This window comes from Tiliqua scincoides, chromosome 1 (genome assembly GCF_035046505.1).
Source record: "Tiliqua scincoides isolate rTilSci1 chromosome 1, rTilSci1.hap2, whole genome shotgun sequence".
Lineage (NCBI taxonomy): Eukaryota > Metazoa > Chordata > Lepidosauria > Squamata > Scincidae > Tiliqua > Tiliqua scincoides.
The window spans coordinates 311,413,969-311,431,680 of NC_089821.1; the positions used below are offsets into that span (position 1 = coordinate 311,413,969).

Below are 17,712 nucleotides of genomic sequence, written 5' to 3' on the forward strand. Positions count from 1 at the left end.
CGGGCAGGGGGCTGAACGGAAGAGGTGAGGCTGGTCAAGCGCGGGAGACGCAGCGCTGCTGAGGCAATGGGCAGGAAGGAGCCAGGTGAGCTGCATTCCTGTCCACACTTCCCTGGGAGGAAGCCCCGGTCCCTCTACTGGGAATGACTTCTGAGGAGACAGGTAGAGGATGTCCCCTGGTTCTGGTGTTATGTGAGAGTGTAAAGAGCATCTCTCTATCCACTCTGTCCATCCCCTGCATAATTTTGTATGTCTCAATCATGTCCCCCCTCAGGCGTCTCTTTTCTAGGCTGAAGAGGCCCAAATGCCGTAGCCTTTCCTCATAAGGAAGGTGCCCCAGCACCTACAAGGGAGCTACAAGAAGGGGCTACATTATAAAAATGGGACCTGTAAGAGGGGAGCGCATTATAAAAGTTGCATATACAAGAGGGGAGTGCATTATAAATTGGGACATACAAGGGGGAGTAATAACTATAAATCTCTTTATTGTATTGAAAAATACTAGTCATCAGATTTTGTATTTCATTGTGCCTCTTTTACATTACTGCGGAAAAGACTTTACACTCTCTTTACACTCTTTACACTCTCACATAATACCAGAACCAGGGGACATCCACTAAAATTGAGTGTTGGGCGGGTTAGGACAGACAAAAGAAAATATTTCTTTACTCAGCGTGTGGTCGGTCTGTGGAACTCCTTGCCACAGGATGTGGTGCTGGTGTCTACCCTAGACGCCTTTAAAAGGGGATTGGACAAGTTTCTGGAGGAAAAATCCATTATGGGGTACAAGCCATGATGTGTACGCGCAACCTCCTGATTTTAGGAATGGGTTAAGTCAGAATGCCAGATGCAGGGGAGGGCACCAGGATGAGGTCTCTTGTTATCTGGTGTGCTCCCTGGGGCATTTGGTGGGCCGCTGTGAGATACAGGAAGCTGGACTAGATGGGCCTCTGGCCTGATCCAGTGGGGCTGTTCTTATGTTCTTATGTTAAGACACAAAGATGACTATTTACTGTTGGTCAGGATTTTCTGCTAGGGAGGGCACCAGCCCAAGTCTTGCCTATAGCACCAAATTGGCTAGAGCAGGCCCCGGGAAAATAAATTAGTATTTAATTTAAATGTATTTTATTTTAGCTCTTTCGTTTTTTATATGTAATTCTAAATTTAAGATTATGGTGATCTTGTAACATTAAAATATGTTACATATTGTTTTCTCTGTAGCAGTTCATTCATTTAAAAATTGCAACACACTATAGTTTTTTTATACATAGCATAAAGGTAAAAAAAAACTACATATGCAGTGTTATCTTCATTTTAGATGTCAAAAGGGTTTTGTGGCTCCCGAGGTTTTCTTTTCTCCAGAAAACAGGTCCAAATGGCTCTTTGAATGTTTAAGGTTGCCGACCCCAGCCACATGAGGGCACCACTGGGTGGTGGCTAGACTAACTCAAAAGTGCACCAGGGGGGAGTGACCAGGAGAGTCCCCAGCCAGGCGATCTCAGGCACCACCAGGGCCAGCAATGGTTTGGACAAGAACAGAGAGTGTGCACTGTGGTGGTGGGTGGAGGGCAATTTGATAGTTTGTAGCAGCACTCCAAGTTTCAGGGGGCACTGAAGAGCATGGGCTGTTCATGGTCGCAGAGGCGCAGTGGAAAGGGTGTGTGGACGTTGAGCAGTGAGCACACCAGCAGAAGGCATTCATTGCAGGGCACTGCTGAGGTTCCTTGTCTTGCTATATGAGCAGGGATGTCACTTGACTGTTTAGCTGCTGAGTCAGCATTTTAGGGGGCTTCCGTGTAGTAAGGGGTGAAGCCAGAACATACACAGGGCAAGTCCAAAGTCCAGGAGCCTGCGCAAGTGGGTGTGGGGCCAGGGTGCACACACTGGGTGACACCAATGACACTGCCACTGAATTTGGCCATAGAGCTGGTGAGGACTGCTAGGGCTGGAGACCCTTTCTAGCTCTGACGATTCAGAGTGTGGCCTTCCTCTTGCCCTCAGTCCTGCTTCAAGTTACAGTACTAGGCTGGGCTGTGCATCCAGCATCACATACAGGGGTATGCACGTCATGGATCTCACATACAGATAAAAATAAAAATGCTTCTCAGGCAACACAGTTGAAAACAGGCAGCACAAACATTGTTGGCTGGCCATCTCTGAGGCCATATGCAATCCTGCTTCTAGGTCACGAGATTCTGCAAAGAGGCGACGGAAAAGAAAGCCAACATTATTCATTGTCACTGAATTGGTGTCATAGCAAAAGTGTTGTGCAGAGGGTAATTGATTCATCACCACAACCACCGTCTGTATTTTATTTGTGTACACGTGGGTAGATACCCACAGAGATACCCACAGTCACCATGTGAGCACTGCCTAAATTGAGAAAACAAGCCAGCTCCAAGCCAAACACACATCTTCCTGGACCACATGGCTCTCCCTCAAGGAAAAAATAAGCAAACTAGTCTAGAACTGAGATTTGCCATGTGTAGTGATTTGTGAAGGACCAGCAACAGGGTGTGCCCACAGCACCCTGCATTTCTTTGCTCCTGTAGGCAGCATCCCTTCAAACAGCCACCTAGAGACCACCTTCTGACTCTCAGTTGCATGAAGCAACTCTAAAGGGGCATGTCAAGGTGTTCCCGTCTAATCGCCACCCAGCTGCTCACGCAGGGCAATTGCAAGGGAGTTTTGTCAAGGTGGAAGGTGTGAAACAGCATCCAGGAAGAAGAACCTCTAATCACAGAAGACAGGTTGACTGCAGGGCCTGGAGGAAAACCTAATCAGGTGAGGCAGCTGCTGCCAAGTTAGATTCTGGGTGGAAAGGGGTTTCTTCCTCTTAGAACACCTGCACGCTCAAGTTCTCTGTCATGAAAAGGAAACAGTTTTTACTGTGTACACTGGCAGCAAATGTGGCTAGTTTCACCGCTTCCAGTGTAGAAAGATTCTCCCCATTCACAGTAATTGCAAATTCATCCACTTTAGGCATTACAGAACACCAGATACAAGTGCAGTTTGTACAAGTGCGTTCGTACTTGAATCTGGTGCACAGCACCAGAAACAAGTGGGAGCCTTTGGCCACCCCAGGCAAAAGCTCCCAGACACTGCTGCAATCCGACCTACTGCTGCAATCATTTCCTACTCCTCCAGGGCTCTTCTAGGCATCTGCCTCAGAATAACAGCAAGGATACAAGTGCCATGTACTCAGCCTCTCAAAGGCAGCCCCTCACAAGTTGCCCTTTGTTCCCTTCCAGTCCAACAGGGTGGATTTAAATTTTAGCAGAACGGTGGTTGTGGGAATTGGTCAAAAAGATTTCCTCCTCTTACCATATGCAGAGCCCCATCCAGCAGCAAAAAGCTTTCAGTACCTCTGCCCCACAAAACAATTTGAAGCTGCTTTCAGCACACTCTGAGACTTAGAGAAAGCACATGATAATGCAGCACAGGGTCAGCCACACGAAAAATACTTTTGCCCAGAAGCAAACATTTCTGCTGCCTACACCTGATTTCAAAGGGCAGGAATAAGATGCAGCAGCATCTGATCTATGGTGAAACTTCTGCGGGGGGGCTCAACTACCCCCTCCATAAACCACGCTACTCAGTTTTAGTGAACCTTTCAGAGCTTCTACTGAGGCCCTGCACCCCCCATCTGAAGAATGATGGGCGGGCACCACAGCCAGAGAGTGGAACACAGCAGCCAAAGTTCACCCAGTTCCATTACTACTAATCTGTCACCAGACAGCTAAGATGAAGCTTCTGGGAGCACTGCCTTTTCAAAACAGGGTCTTTATAGCAGCTGCTTGGAGACCAACCCAAAATTTTAGGTGGTGTTAGTTTTTATTTGGTAATTTTGAGCAAATATTTTTTTATATATACAGACAAGATAAAAATGTAGCAAAATACATGTATCTATATGCATACAAGGGTAGGGAAAGAAATAATCCTTTTACAGTTTTGTATCATGTCTCTCAAACTCAGCTATTATAAAATGTAAGCCACTTTCGAGTGCTTTGGCAAAAAAAGGTAACTGACAATGCGTGCAAGTGCATCTATAGACATCTATAGACCACTTTTCGACCACAGTAATTCTTAAAGCAGTTCTTAATAAAATCAAATTTATAGGCTGATGATATTGCCCATTCAAGACCATGGATCTAGCATAGCAAACACTGCTGAGGATATCAAAACACAGTATCTTGCGTCTCCTGGCTTTATTCCTCTGAATGATGGTGGCAGCAAAGGGGCAACCAGGAAGGTATTCTTCATAGTCCCCCAAATTATTTTCAAATTATATTTCATTTTCTCCAATGGAGTATTATTATTAACAGTATATATATACCGCTTTACAATGAAAAGTTCACAAAGCGGTTACAGTATACAGTATTCACAAGAGTACAGTATTCTCAGTAAGACTCACAAAAACATGTAGATACAGATGTAGAAAAGGACATGCGAAAGCCAACAGGGGCTGTGAATTTAAGATTGCCTCATCAGAACTAGAACCAAGGACATCCCAGCTCATACTTTTCACTGCTACACGACACCAGCTCTCATCAACAACCACCCCACCGCCTTCCTTCTCCTCCACACTGCCACACTTTCATTCCCTTCAGCTTATACTCCCTGCAGCTAAGCCAGTGCTCCTGTTCAAAGAACCAGTTTTCTACATTTCCCTGCCAAGAAAGATGTTTTTCTTTTGCCAGAGATCTTGGAGAGCAGCCTTCCATCACAACAGACACAACCTGGCAAGCTGGACCACTGAACCAAATCAGTACAGGGGAGGGAGAAGTCCGCTGCCTTTGCATGCAGAGACCCAGGAAACAACAGAGTCCAGACTCAGGACAGCCAGGTTAGCGCACTGGAGCCAAGCTGGAGAGTGCTCGAGTTGCAGAGAGACCCAAAACAACTATCTGAAAAATTCTGCCTCTAACTCTTTTGTGTGTTCCCACTTCCACCACCACAAATCTGCCTAACCTGATTCTGCCTCTCGCAAGCTATTCTTAACCTAGGGATAAATAAGAGTGGGTTAATCCAGTCCTATAAATAACAACTTCCTCTGAGGGAGACAAATATATCCCCACCTTCTTTAAAAGGGTCAATAATAAAGAAGATGGGAGCAGTCTTGTAGCCTAGAGTTGTGATCCCTTCCAAGAGTTCATGATGGTGGAGAGAAAGGGAGGGCAAAGATATTTTTCAGCCAAACATTACTTGGGGGCAAGGTATTTACATACAGGGCTGGCCCAACCATGAAAATGGGTAAAGTGACTGCTCTGAGTGGCAGGCTGGGGGAGGTACAATGCATCTGTACCTGCCTGCCACTGCTGCCGACTCACCACCTGCCCTGCCAGCTCCCCAATCCTTTTCCTTCTCACTCTCCTATCATCAGGACATGGGGATGCACAAGGCTCACGGCAGCACAACTCTCCTTCTGATGGCACTGCTGCAAGCTGGAGGCAGCGGCAGGGGGTTGCTGCAGTCACCTGGCAGATTGCCAGTTGCTCCTGGCAGAGCAATCTGAACATGATTGTGTCCTTATCGCCATCACCCCACTGCCTTATTCTAAACAGCCTGAGCAAGTGGAAGAGGACTTCCTTTTCTACTTCCCCCCCCCATCCAGCCCACTTCAAAGATGTGATGGGCACCGGGGAAGATGAAGACCCCAACAACAGTAAGAGGGGTTCAGAGTGCACGTGTAGCACCAAGCATGCCAGCAAAGGGGAGATTTGGGTGGCAAATCTCCCCTTTGGTTTGGTTTGGGCTGGGACTCATATACATACCCTAATTTAAGCACAGTGACTTAAAATCAAATGCAGTTCGTACCAATGTACAGTGAATGCTCGATTTAAGAGACCTCAGTTCAATGAACACTAATGTCCGCAGAGATCTGATAAACCCTACCGTAGAGCTTCCTTAACAACACCAAGACAGATCCAGAAAGTAGTCAAGTGGCAGAAAGTGAAGGCTTCCCTACCTTCCCTACCTCAGCACAGGTAGTGCCAGTCTCCTTCCTGCCTTTCAGCAGGGCATTCTTAGTATGGAGAAGTGAATCCCAGAGAGTTCACTATCTGAAGAACTTTCCATTCCTAGAGCAGCTGCAAGAATGGAGTTGCACCTCTGTTCCTGGAGCCTTAGGGTTGGAGGGCAGGCAGGAGCCAACCAGTGCCAAGGGAGTCCTGGACAGCCCTTTCCCCCCATTAGTCCATTAAATCAAGGGTTCACTGCATGACAAAGTAAAAATGTTACCAAGCAGCACTCTGAGATGTGTTTAGATCTTTTATTTTATCTTGTGAGTCACCTCAAAGTCTCCTTGTATGGGACTGAAAGGCAATAATGAATTAAAAAGAAATAGATAAGTAGTACTTTCCCTTGTGTGAGCTTTCTAGATTATAAGCCTCTTGGGAAAAAAGCTTTCTTCTCAAATTTTGTGACGTGTGATACATTGCTACATTGCTGATGTAACAATAATAATTATTAGTCACCCCAGTAACAAATTAAGGACAAAGCCATGAAAACACTATTTCTTTGCTACAGAAAATCAATTCTCCTTTGATTTGAACATAAATGTCGTAATATATTTGCTTCTGTGCATAACGTATCTCAACTGCTTGTTGAGAAAAAGCAACAAAAAAACTGTACAAAAGACCCCAGTTGAAAGAGCTGGGGAGCAATGCTAATATGAAACATAACCACATCAATGGCATATTCCCAGATCTAACATTACTGGAACAGCATGGGAAGCAACCACAACATCAGAAGACTCAGGTTTCAGCCCAAGGCCAACCCAAGACTTCCAGCCACCTGAGACAGCATGCTCCTGGTCTACCCAACAGGTTGTTGTAAGAATAAGAAAACATTGTATGTGAAGCACTTGAGTACTTTCCAGTATTTATAGAAAAAGTTATTCTTCACTCTCACCTTGTAGACGTCTCCATATGTGCCACTCCCCACTCTCTGGACAAGCTCATAGTCTTGCTGTGGATTCCGCCGCATAATATCCCCACTTGGGCGGGTCAGAGCATCCATTGTCTGTTAATAGACTCTCCTCCCTACCCCTTAAAGGGGATCAGGGACGGTGCGTGGCTGCCCCTCCCTCGTCCACTTCTGGTTTTCCGATATCCACAGGGGGTGCCTTTGAGGTTCTAGCAAGGCGATCGTTCAGCAGCACACATTGCCTCAGTCCGCTCTTCTTTCAGCCTAAAACACAAAAATGATTTTCCGTGAAGGTCTGATTGCTACCCCAAAACAGAAAGCCAAATGCATTTTGGTGCCTGAGGTAGGAAAACTAGAACAAAAACTAATGAGTTAACATTAACATGGGGCACAAGCCACTAGAAAGTTCTCACGCTGAGTGTAGTTGCATCGGCCAGCACGGACTCCAGCAAGTCTCTGGAGGGCCAGAGGCTCATTAGAGACTGGGGGCTACCCACGGGGCCCCCCGAGGGTTGCAAATGGCCCCCAGGTCAGGGTTTGGGCACCCCTGTCTTAAAGTAACCTTTCTGAGTAGTAGCAATCTATACTTCCATCAATCCTATAAGATAGGTTGCTATTATCAGCCTCACATTGCAGCTAGTGAAGGATTAGCAGCCTGTCTATAGGCTCCAAGAAAATTCGGAGCTGGGACAGAGCTTGAACCTGTTGGGTTATCAACACTCACACTCACTGACTTGATTGAGACCTCATGCATAATCATGGGTTGTTTAAAGAAACCACAGTTTTGTATTACGTACGAACATGAGCCTTCTCACAAATCATGGTTTGCTTGGGTTCAATAACCCAGGATCTGAAACCCCAATTTGAAGCTAGTTTGCAAACCACACTTAGCACTAACTGTGGTTTTTCATTACAACCACATTCAAACCACTGACAACAAAGTTATGGTTCTTCTCCCTCAAGAGGTTGCCGCACCATGGAAATGAGGGAAATTATGAAGCTGAGTCTGAGCAGATTTGGAGAGATGAATGCGAGTAACCAATTCTATACAGTAGTTGGTACACTGTGCTTCTGGAATTTCAAATCATGGCACAGGTTCTTTCTTAACTACGGTTAGTAGAAATCATTGTTTTGCATTATATCTGAACCCAGCCAATAAATCAAGAAAGGGATGAACAATAGCAACTGAAATGCATCAAGCCCTAAATTTTTCTGCATAATATCTAATTCTTACACCCATTCAGTTATTTTTTATTTCAAGTGAAGGCAAGGCCATCCTATTAGACTTAATTTTAACAAAAAATTGCTCTTTCAATGAAAACCAAGATTCTCAGCAGGCTGAATGCACTGCCAGAGTCTGCACCCACAGCGCATTATTGTCAATTTGCAATAGATTTGAAACCCTATTCAGGGAATACATTTTAAGTTGACAAGAATCACTACAGCTGGGTCAAGGTCCCTTCCGAACTCAGACAAGCTTGCCAGTTGCATTCAGCCTCTCTGAACTGAAAGAGAGTTGCTATGCCATTAAAGGTTGTTGAAATTGAAACTGAACTGACAGAGCTGTCAGGTAGTTTGGAAGTACTCCAACCACAGCATACAAAGAGGAGTCAGAGATCTACCCTGGCACCTGGATCACAGAACAGAGAAAGCACGTAAAGGGAAAATGAGGCAGTGAGCTAAAGCATTTCTAACAAGGGATTTAGTTTAAACACACAGAAAGAAGCTCAAAAGACAAAGTCCACAGAATAAGGGGATCCACCATCAGGGGGGTCAACAAGGTTCAAGCAACCTACAGCTATGGAGGTAACAAGTGCCAGAGGCAGAAGGCAGCAACAGGCAGAGAGCAATATCCTTAGCACGGACTACAGCAAACTTATGCCCACACTGAGGGAATGCCCCAAGCTGTGCAATTACAGGCCATCAATGGCATGGTGGCGGCTCTCTGATCGTGGTACCTACAGGATTCCAGTTTGTGTATGCATGCTGGCTTGACTGCACTGCTTGACTGCACTAAGAACAGCCCCACTGGATCAGGCCATAGGCCCATCTAGTTCAGCTTCCTATATCTCACGGGGTTTACCAAATGCTTCAGGGAGCACACAAAACCACAACCTGCATCCTAGTGCCCTACCCCGCATCTGGCATTCTGAGCTAACCCACTTCTGAAATCAGGAGGTTGCACATACAAACAAAAACTACAAACAACAGTATTTATATACCACTTTTCAACAAAGTGGTTTACAGAGAAAATCAAATTATCTAATGGCTCCCTGTCCCAAAAGGGCTCACAATCTAAAAAGATGCAACACCAGCAGACAGCCACTAGAAAAGACACTGCTGGGGTGAGGTGGGCCAGTTACTCTCCCCCTGCTAAATAAAAGAGCACCCACTTGAAAAAGCGCCTCTTAACCAGTTAGCAGGGGTTAGTAGGCTTGTAACCCGTGATAGATTTTTCCTCCAGAAATTTGTCCAATCCCCTTTTAAAGGCATCCAGGCCAGATGCCGTCACCACATCCTGTGGCAAGGAGTTCCACAGACCAACCACACGCTGAGTAAAGAAATATTTTCTTTTGTCTGTCCTAACGCTCCCAACACTCAATTTTAGTGGATGTCCCCTGGTTCTGGTGTTACGTGAGAGGGAAAAAGAACATCTCTCAATCCACTCTATCCATCCCCTGCATAATTCGGTATGTCTCAATTATGTTCCCCCTCAGGCGACTTTCATCCAGTGGTTCCCAGCTTACCCACAAAACAAAAAAGTCGCCCTTCCTGCGACTGTGCCTGTCACAGAACCCAGAAGTGCCAATGATGTGCAGCTTGATGGTGTCATCAGCATTTACTTCTGGGCTGCACCTAGAAAAAAAGCTTGAAAGTCAGTGTAAAAATGTCAGGGAGGGCAGGTGTGCCCCCCCCCCCAAAATCACACGTGGCCCTCAGCTAACGGAGCAGAGCTTCCACTGTGTGATCTGTTGTGCTTGTGCTGTCACAACTTGGCTGGTGTGTGGCCTGTGATGCCCCAGAGACACCCAGGGTGTTGCAACGCACAGTTTGGGATCTAATCAATGGCACTCAGCCCCAACCCAGGGGTTCCTGGTTCAAGTACTGAAAAAAACCCACAGGTATATGTCACACAGCATAGGGGGAGAGTGCACAGCTTAAGATTCCATGCAGCAAGGTCTTGGAAATGAGTGGTTAAAGCGCGTGCACACACCTGGTCCCTCTCATGCTTTGCTTTTCAGCCGTATTTTAGCAAAATCTTCTGATGCTCTCCCAGGTGCTGCATTACAAACCTAAAAGAAACAGTGAGGGAAAACAGCAGAGCAAGCCAACAGGATTAAATTTGCTCTGGATTATCCTGCACCAAGGGTGCTGCATCTGCCAGCGGAAAAATCTCCTACAGTGATTAAGCCTGCACATTTTTAAAAAAGGAAACTCTCTGGCTGCTCCTTCTCTACGAAAGAGTGTTTTTCTCATAAACGTAACCAAGGACAAACACTATTTTTATAACAACGCAAGCTGTTTAAAGATGTACATTTCCCTCAGGACGTTTAAGTACCACGGAGAAATTCACAAGATCCTTTTGGAAGAGCAAGAAGTGGGGATGGCTAGGGCCCTAAGTATATCTAACTGTACTGCATAAATGCAGCATCAACATCAAAGCACAGAATCCAGCTCCCTGAGAATTTCAACTTTTGAAAATGCCCATCAAGTTTCTGGCCTCCAAGGCTACAATAATAGTCATTTCAAACTTATACACAAGACTTCATAAAATCTTAGAAGCGAGTCTGTCAGCAAAAGTCAAACAGCATTTAGTTGAATGAAATATGATCTATCTTTCAAAATTAAATTCACAAATAATAAAAACCTTAGAATAGGTGCCTTTTTGGAGAACCTGAAGGGTTAAAAAGCATGAATTCAGTGTAGGAAAGCTAAAGCCACAGTTAAATCAACACAACCTCACTGAAACAGAACATAAACCATCTCAAAACAAACAAAAAGAGGCCCCCTCCAACATTTCACTTTCTGATCCCCTTACCTAAATTTGCCCTCACTGATGTAATGCCCGAGTTGAAAAGTCCACCAGTTAACACTTTCAAGAGGAAAACCAGGGCTGACTATCCAACAATTAGCAGGCAGGGCCTCAGCAGGGAAGCAGAATTCAGTATAATGAGCACATCTATGCAAATCTTAAGCACACAAACTACAGAATCCAGCTTTTCTTGGCCCTGTGCTGAAGAATACCTGGATGTGGAGATTCAATCTGCTTAGCACAGAGTGTACTCAGACCCTGTTAGGGAGAAGCTTGCAACAAGCATGAAATCCCTCGCAAAGCCCAAAACTAATTGCTTTAGCATGAATCCTGCACAGCCTCTGACTAAATATATAAACAGAGGGGCCAAAAATCAACCCTCCCAAGCCGGGAAACACTGAATGGCTTCTGATCTAGGAAGATTCCATCAGAGTGAGTCGGATCTTCTCAAGCTGCTTGCAGGCTGAGAGGAGGCAGAAGGAGCAGCTTTCACTATGTGTGAAAGTTCACCAGATGTCAGCCTCTACTACAAAGGGAGGGATGGCAATTCACTGCAGGTCAGAGGGGCTCTCTGCCTGCAAGGCAGCAGCTTGGAAGCTGTGGAGGCACCACCAGGGACAGGAGGAAATGCGACACTGACATGCAGGCTCTGGCCTCAACTTGGATGTGCAGGTCTCTTTTGGAGACCACTGGCCTGCAAGTGAAGAAGGCTGCTGAACCATTTGATGGGTGTCTAAAGCAAGGCCCCATGCACTTCCATGGAACTTGTGGTCTTGCCAGTGGCCCTGGGGAGCAGGACACCAGGGGGATGTGTAAGGAAGTGTGTGTGTGTGGGGGGGGGGGAAGTACGCAAGAGAAGGACCCCCTTTACCCAGGCTTGGCAAAAGGCCCTCCCCAGCACTGCTACCACACACCATGGACCTGCAGTAGGCAGGAAGGCAGGTGAGGCAGAGCCTCCCCACTGGAATCCTTCGAAAGGGGCCACTGTCTGTGAGGTGTGGGGGGGGGGAGGCAACAGAGGCAGAGCCTCCCCCCAGAAGCTTCAAAAGGGGCCACTGCCTGTGAGGGAGGCAGGTGAGGCAGAGCCTCCCCACTGGAATCCTTCGAAAGGGGCCACTGTCTGTGAGGTGTGGGGGGTGGGGAGGCAACAGAGGCAGAGCCTCCCCACTGGAATCCTTCGAAAGGAGCCACTATCTGTGGGGGGTGGGGAGGCAACAGAGGCAGAGCCTCCCCCCAGAACCTTCAAAAGGGGCCACTGCCTGTGAGGGAGGCAGGTGAGGCAGAGCCTCCCCACTGGAGTCCTAAGCGCTGCCCCTGTGTGAGGTGTGCATGGACTCACAACCCATATGCTCTCTCAGGCTGAGGCAGAGCCTCCCCACCCACCACACTTCCCTGCCCCACACCAGTGCACCCCCCTGTGCTCCCCCAGGACCCCTTGGGGGCCGGTCCCGCCCCGCTTTCTGGCAGAGATGCAGCCCTGAGTGAGGGAACGGCTCCCTGACGGCCCCCCCAGCAGGACGAGCCCCACGGCCCAGCCGCACGGGTGCCGGGAGGCAGGCAGGATAGGGCCCACAGCCTCCCTGCTGCCGCCCCCGGGGTCCCCGGGCCAGGCCCGCCCCGCTCGGGTCGCAGGGAAGCCCGCGGGGACCCCCCGCCCCGGGCCCGGCCGCCTTACCTCGCCTCAGCCGGGCGGCCCGTGAGGAGGAGGCGGGGGCCTCTTTGTTCCCGGCGGAGGCGCTCAGGGGCGGCCTCGGCTCGGCCTGGCTCCGCCCGCCCGCCCGCCTGCGACTAGGCCGCTCGCTCGCAGCCGCGCCAGGCCGGGCCGGGCTCGACCAGAGGCGCCTCCGCGCTGCGCCTCCCAGGCCCGCCCTCGCCGGCCTCCTCCGTCTCCTGCCAGCCGGCCGGGCCGGGCCGCGGAGCCACAGCGCCCCGAAGCGGGTCCGCGGCGCCTCCCAGGCCGCGCGGTGGACGCGCTCGCCAAGGCAGGTCTACTCAGAAGTGAGTCCCATGATAGTCAGTGGGGCTTACTCCCGGGTAAGCGTGGAGAGGATGGCAGCCCCAGAGCCCCATCCTATGCCTGTCTACTCAGAAGTAAGTCCTACTGTGTTCAGTGGGGCTTACTCCCCGGGACATCCTGAGGACTCATCCTGTCCACACTGGGAGTAAGCTCCACTGAACACAGTAGGACTTACTTCTGAGTAGACAGGCATAGGGGTGTGCCATCAGAGCCCAGGCCTAGGTACATCTACTCAGTTAGATCTACTCCCATTATAGTCAATGGGGCTTACTCCCTGGGAAGGGTAGACAGGATTGCAGCCTCAGAGCCCACTCCTATCCACACTTACCTGGGAGTAATTCCCATTGATTGTAACAGGACTTCTAAGCAAACCTGCAAATGATTGGGCTCTCAGACTGCAATCCTGTGCATAGTTTCCGGTGTGTAAGTCTGCAATCCTATCCACACTTACCTAGGAGTATCTGCCATTGAGTCTAACGGGACTTTCTTCTGAGTAAAATCACGCATAGGATTGGGCTGGAAATCTCACTGAACACAATGGGACTTACTTCTGAGTAGACATGCATAGGATTTGAGCTCTAACTCAGAGACTCTTGCTGGCAGGCTCACACAGGACACACGGGCAGAACCACCAGACCCGTGGCAGTAAGGCTGCCATCCTGTCCACACTTGTCTGGGAATAAGCCCCCACTGACTGTAATGGAACTTGCTTCTGAGTAAACATGCCTAGGATTGGGCTGTACTGGTGTACTGGCACAGCTGCACTAGTGCTGGACAGTTAGATAGTACCCAATCCTGTCCAATAATTTTCCAGCGCTGGTGCAGCCATGCTGATGGGGTGTGCACTGTATCTTGTGATGAAGGGACAGTCACAGAGGCCTCCTAAGCCTAAGGTATAGGAACATTTGTTCCCTTACCTTGGGGCTGCACTGGGGCTGCCTTGGTACTAGAAAGTTGAATAGGGTCTAAGTCCAGAAGAGCTACCTCACTGCCACCACTTTCTCGGCACTCGTGAATACCAGGGCATGTGCAAATGTCACCTCTCTTGCTTCAGATTAATCGCTCCTGAATAAGTGACCCCAGCGGCTGCACAGTCAACAGCATTCAATACTGTGCAGGCATCTTTTCTGTAAACAAATCCAGAATAAGTACAGTTCCACTCCTCTGGGTCTGAGCTCCAGATTTACATGGATTAGAATCCTTTCCCCTTCCTAGTTCTGTGTCTATTACCACTCATAAGCAATCCATAAAGTGGGATGGAGGGAGAAGTCCACTTTGTTGCTACTATTTAACTACATCAAAACGGCAAAATTGTATCAAGGCAGGAAGCTGATCTCCATCAGTGCTACTCAAAGTGGTGGTCTGCAGACTATGCTGGTCCACTGCCAATTTCCAGAAATAAGAAGCAGCAGTAATAATATGGCTCAGATATTGGTGCCAGTAGCACTGCCAGTCTCCTATCTCCCCCTTCCCAGGTCCACTTGGAACCAGCAGGTCCACGTAGACCCACTCAGGCAGCAGAAGCTTACCCCCCAGGCAAGAGAACAAGCGTATCCTTGGCTGGAGGAGACCTTTTGGACTTTTGCCACCACCACCCTCCAGCAGGATGCAAGTCATGATTCAGGGGCAGGGCTGCATGGGAGGGTGTTACAATGGGGTGGTGTGTCTCGGTAGAGACATGAGGAGGCCTCTGTGACTACCTCCCCACCACAGGATGCAGTGAACACCCTATTGGCACAGCTGCACTGGCACTAGAAAATTGGATAGGATTGGGCCCTTAGATGCTTGTCATGCATGCCCTGAATTAAAGGAAATAAACCAAAATCAAACACTGACCATGTAACGGAAGTGCCAGGAAAAAGCTTAAAGGAAGGAGACAGTAATATGAGAACAGGCATCACCCTTCCACTTGAGGGAGAGAGCCCAAGATATCCCTTTTCTCTAGGAATTTAATAGTAGGACATTATTATGGTGCATTAAGAGGGTATCAGTGCTTTTTCAGACATCAGCAGTTACAACTTCAATCTACATGCTCACCTCAGGCACATTTGCATGCCTAGCAACCAACACTTTGCACCGAAAGGGTCAAAAGACTGCTGTGTTCAACAAGAGTGGATACAAAGCACCAAAAATGAAAGTGGGAGGACAAATGAACAACCACCCCAGTTGCTGACTCATCTAGATGACAGTGAAATGCTTAGGGAAGCCAGAATGAATTCTCCAAGATTTGAGGCAAACCCAATTCTACTCATTGCGCAATGACTCATCCATCTCTAGGCCATGTTTCCATAGATATTCCCAGCATGCAGCAGGCCATGTGACCACAGGAATGGGCTGCTGTTCAGCAGAACTGAAGGAAAGAGTGGAATCATTCAGAGATGCAGAGGGCAGACAAGTGTGGCAAATGGGGGGAGAAGGGGGCAGCAGATCCATAGAAGGTAAGGCAAAGCCGGCTGAGAATTGAGGCATCGCCACCACTCGGTCACAGCCCTTCTTTATGGCCACAGCCCCATGTCCACACACATCTCTGTTATTTGGTGGCCAGCTTGCTAGTGTGGGAAATAGAAGTCTTATTGGGAAAGCATCACGTCTGGGCTACAGAGGACTCTCAGTTATGTGAGTTATGTGGTTTGCAGCTTTCCTGGTCCTTGATGGAGACCAAGTTCAGGATGATGCAGGTGTTGAAATGATTGTAGATGAGCTTACTCCCAGGAAAGTGGTTAGGCTTGTAGCCTGAGAGTAACTTAACAAAGTCCATTGTTACAGGAAATTCACTTGTAGTACTGAACATTGTTCTATTTTATTTTACTAGTAGGGCACACGTGTCTTTTGACTGCTGCAGGACAGGTAGAAAGTGTACCAGGTACAATTTTCATCAACATTTCAGAACATTCTTAATTTTAATGATGGGAAAATTGAGGATAATGCGACTCCACCCCTCCTGCTACTTCTATGCCTCAGCAATTATTCCTGTGAGCATCTGACTCAACAATAATTCCCTCTTGTGCCAATAGGAAAGTGAAAGCTACCTTAAAGCTTTACATCAGATTCCCCAATTATCTTTCACATATTTCAGTTCTGTTTAAACAAGACCCCCTCTCATCCCTTTAGTCTCTCCCCCTCAGATTTCTTCTGTGCACTTATTTTATATTTTCCCCCTCTGTTATCTGCAGATGCACTCTATCTAATCTAGTTTCTTTTTGCTGTTAATTTCTGCAGAATCAGTTTAAAAAATCAGTTTTAAAAAATCAGTTAAAAATACTACTGAATAATATTATTCAGTAATATTTTAAGAACAAGTTTAAAAAAAACTGATTTTGCTGAAATTAACAGCAAGAGGAAAGATTAATTGTATTATTTTTGTGAATGGCAGAGAAACTCCTGCATTAAAGACTTGCCAGGGGAGCAGCTGAATGAGGGTGCATTGTCTATCCCAGCAGTGTCCTCTACAGGGCCTGTGGTAATACAGCTCCACCACAAATATCATGAGTGTGCCCATAATTTAAATCTGTGAGACCTGAACATGCGGAACACAGGAGGTGGTTACCTGATACAATATGTTGTACACCCAAAGAGCAACTATGTGGGTGACAACAAACAGCCACAAATACTGGCAATTAGAAGACATCTCATGGTTTGCAACCTTCAGTCTTGAAAGACTATGGTATAAGCCTACAGCCACTGGTATTCCCAGGTGGTCTCCCATCCAAGTACTAACCACTCATATCTATTCTAGTTTTTGTTGGCAACCTTCAGTCTCGAGAGACTATGGTATCGTGCTCTGAAAGGTGGTTTTGGAACATCGTCTAGTGTGGCTGAAAAGGCCAATTCGGGAGTGACAATCCCTTCCACAACGGGAGCAAGTGCAGTCTGTCCCTGGTCTGTCTCCCTGGCTATGGGCCTTCCTTCTTTGCCTCTTAGCCTCAGACTGTTGGCCAAGTGTCTCTTCAAACTGGGAAAGGCCATGCTGCACAGCCTGCCTCCAAGCGGGCCGCTCAGAGGCCAGGGTTTCCCACTTGTTGAGGTCCACTCCTAAGGCCTTCACACAAGCTAAAACTGGCCATTATCTGCCTATGGCCTGCAAATCCTCCCTAGCTATTGGTTCAGTTGCTATGACATCATAGAGCCTTCATAAACTTTGTAACTGATGGAGAAAAGAATCAGGAATGTCATACCACATCTTAAGACTACATTATTTGTTTATTAAAGAAATGTTTATTTGTAATCAGAACCACTTATCATGCATGGTTGGCCATTTATCCCAGAATGGCCATTCCATATAGGCCAATCTATTTTTATTTTTTTTAAATGAACCATATATGCTGCTTTCCATAGGAACACTGGAAGCTGCCTTAGGCTGCAGTCCTAACCACACTTTCCTTAGAGTAAGCCCCATTGAACAAAATAGTACTTCTGAGTAGACCTGGTTAGGATTTTGCCCTTAGATGGACAGACCATTTTACAGATGGACCATTGGGCCATCTAGCTCAGTATTGATGCTTGCTGGTGGTGATTCCCCAGGGTTTCTTTGACTTACCTGGGGATGCTGCTAGGGATTGAACCAGGAACTTTATGCATGCAAGACAGGTAGGTTCTACGGCAGTGCAATGGCCTCTCTTCTCACAGAAGACCCAATTTGCTTGCAGCAGCCACTTGCCATGGAGGTCCAAACAGTCATAATAGACAGAGTAGTAGAATCTTTTATTGGCATTTTAAACAAACAAATCTGCAAGGT

The 17,712-nt window shown here is 47.5% G+C and overlaps 1 protein-coding gene across 1 annotated transcript in view; it reads right to left on the reverse strand.

Moving 5' to 3' along the window:
* MAP4K5 (mitogen-activated protein kinase kinase kinase kinase 5) overlaps positions 1-12,766 on the reverse strand; it is a 93,596-nt gene extending 80,830 nt beyond the window's left edge. Inside the window, exons 1-2 of the mRNA XM_066630313.1 lie at positions 12,636-12,766; positions 6,913-7,191 (exon numbers count right to left, since the gene is read on the reverse strand). Of these exons, the coding sequence (XP_066486410.1) occupies positions 6,913-7,020 (108 nt within the window). The 5' untranslated portion in view covers positions 7,021-7,191; positions 12,636-12,766. The remainder of the gene's footprint in view (positions 1-6,912; positions 7,192-12,635) is intronic.
* Positions 12,767-17,712: the final 4,946 nt, after the last annotated feature.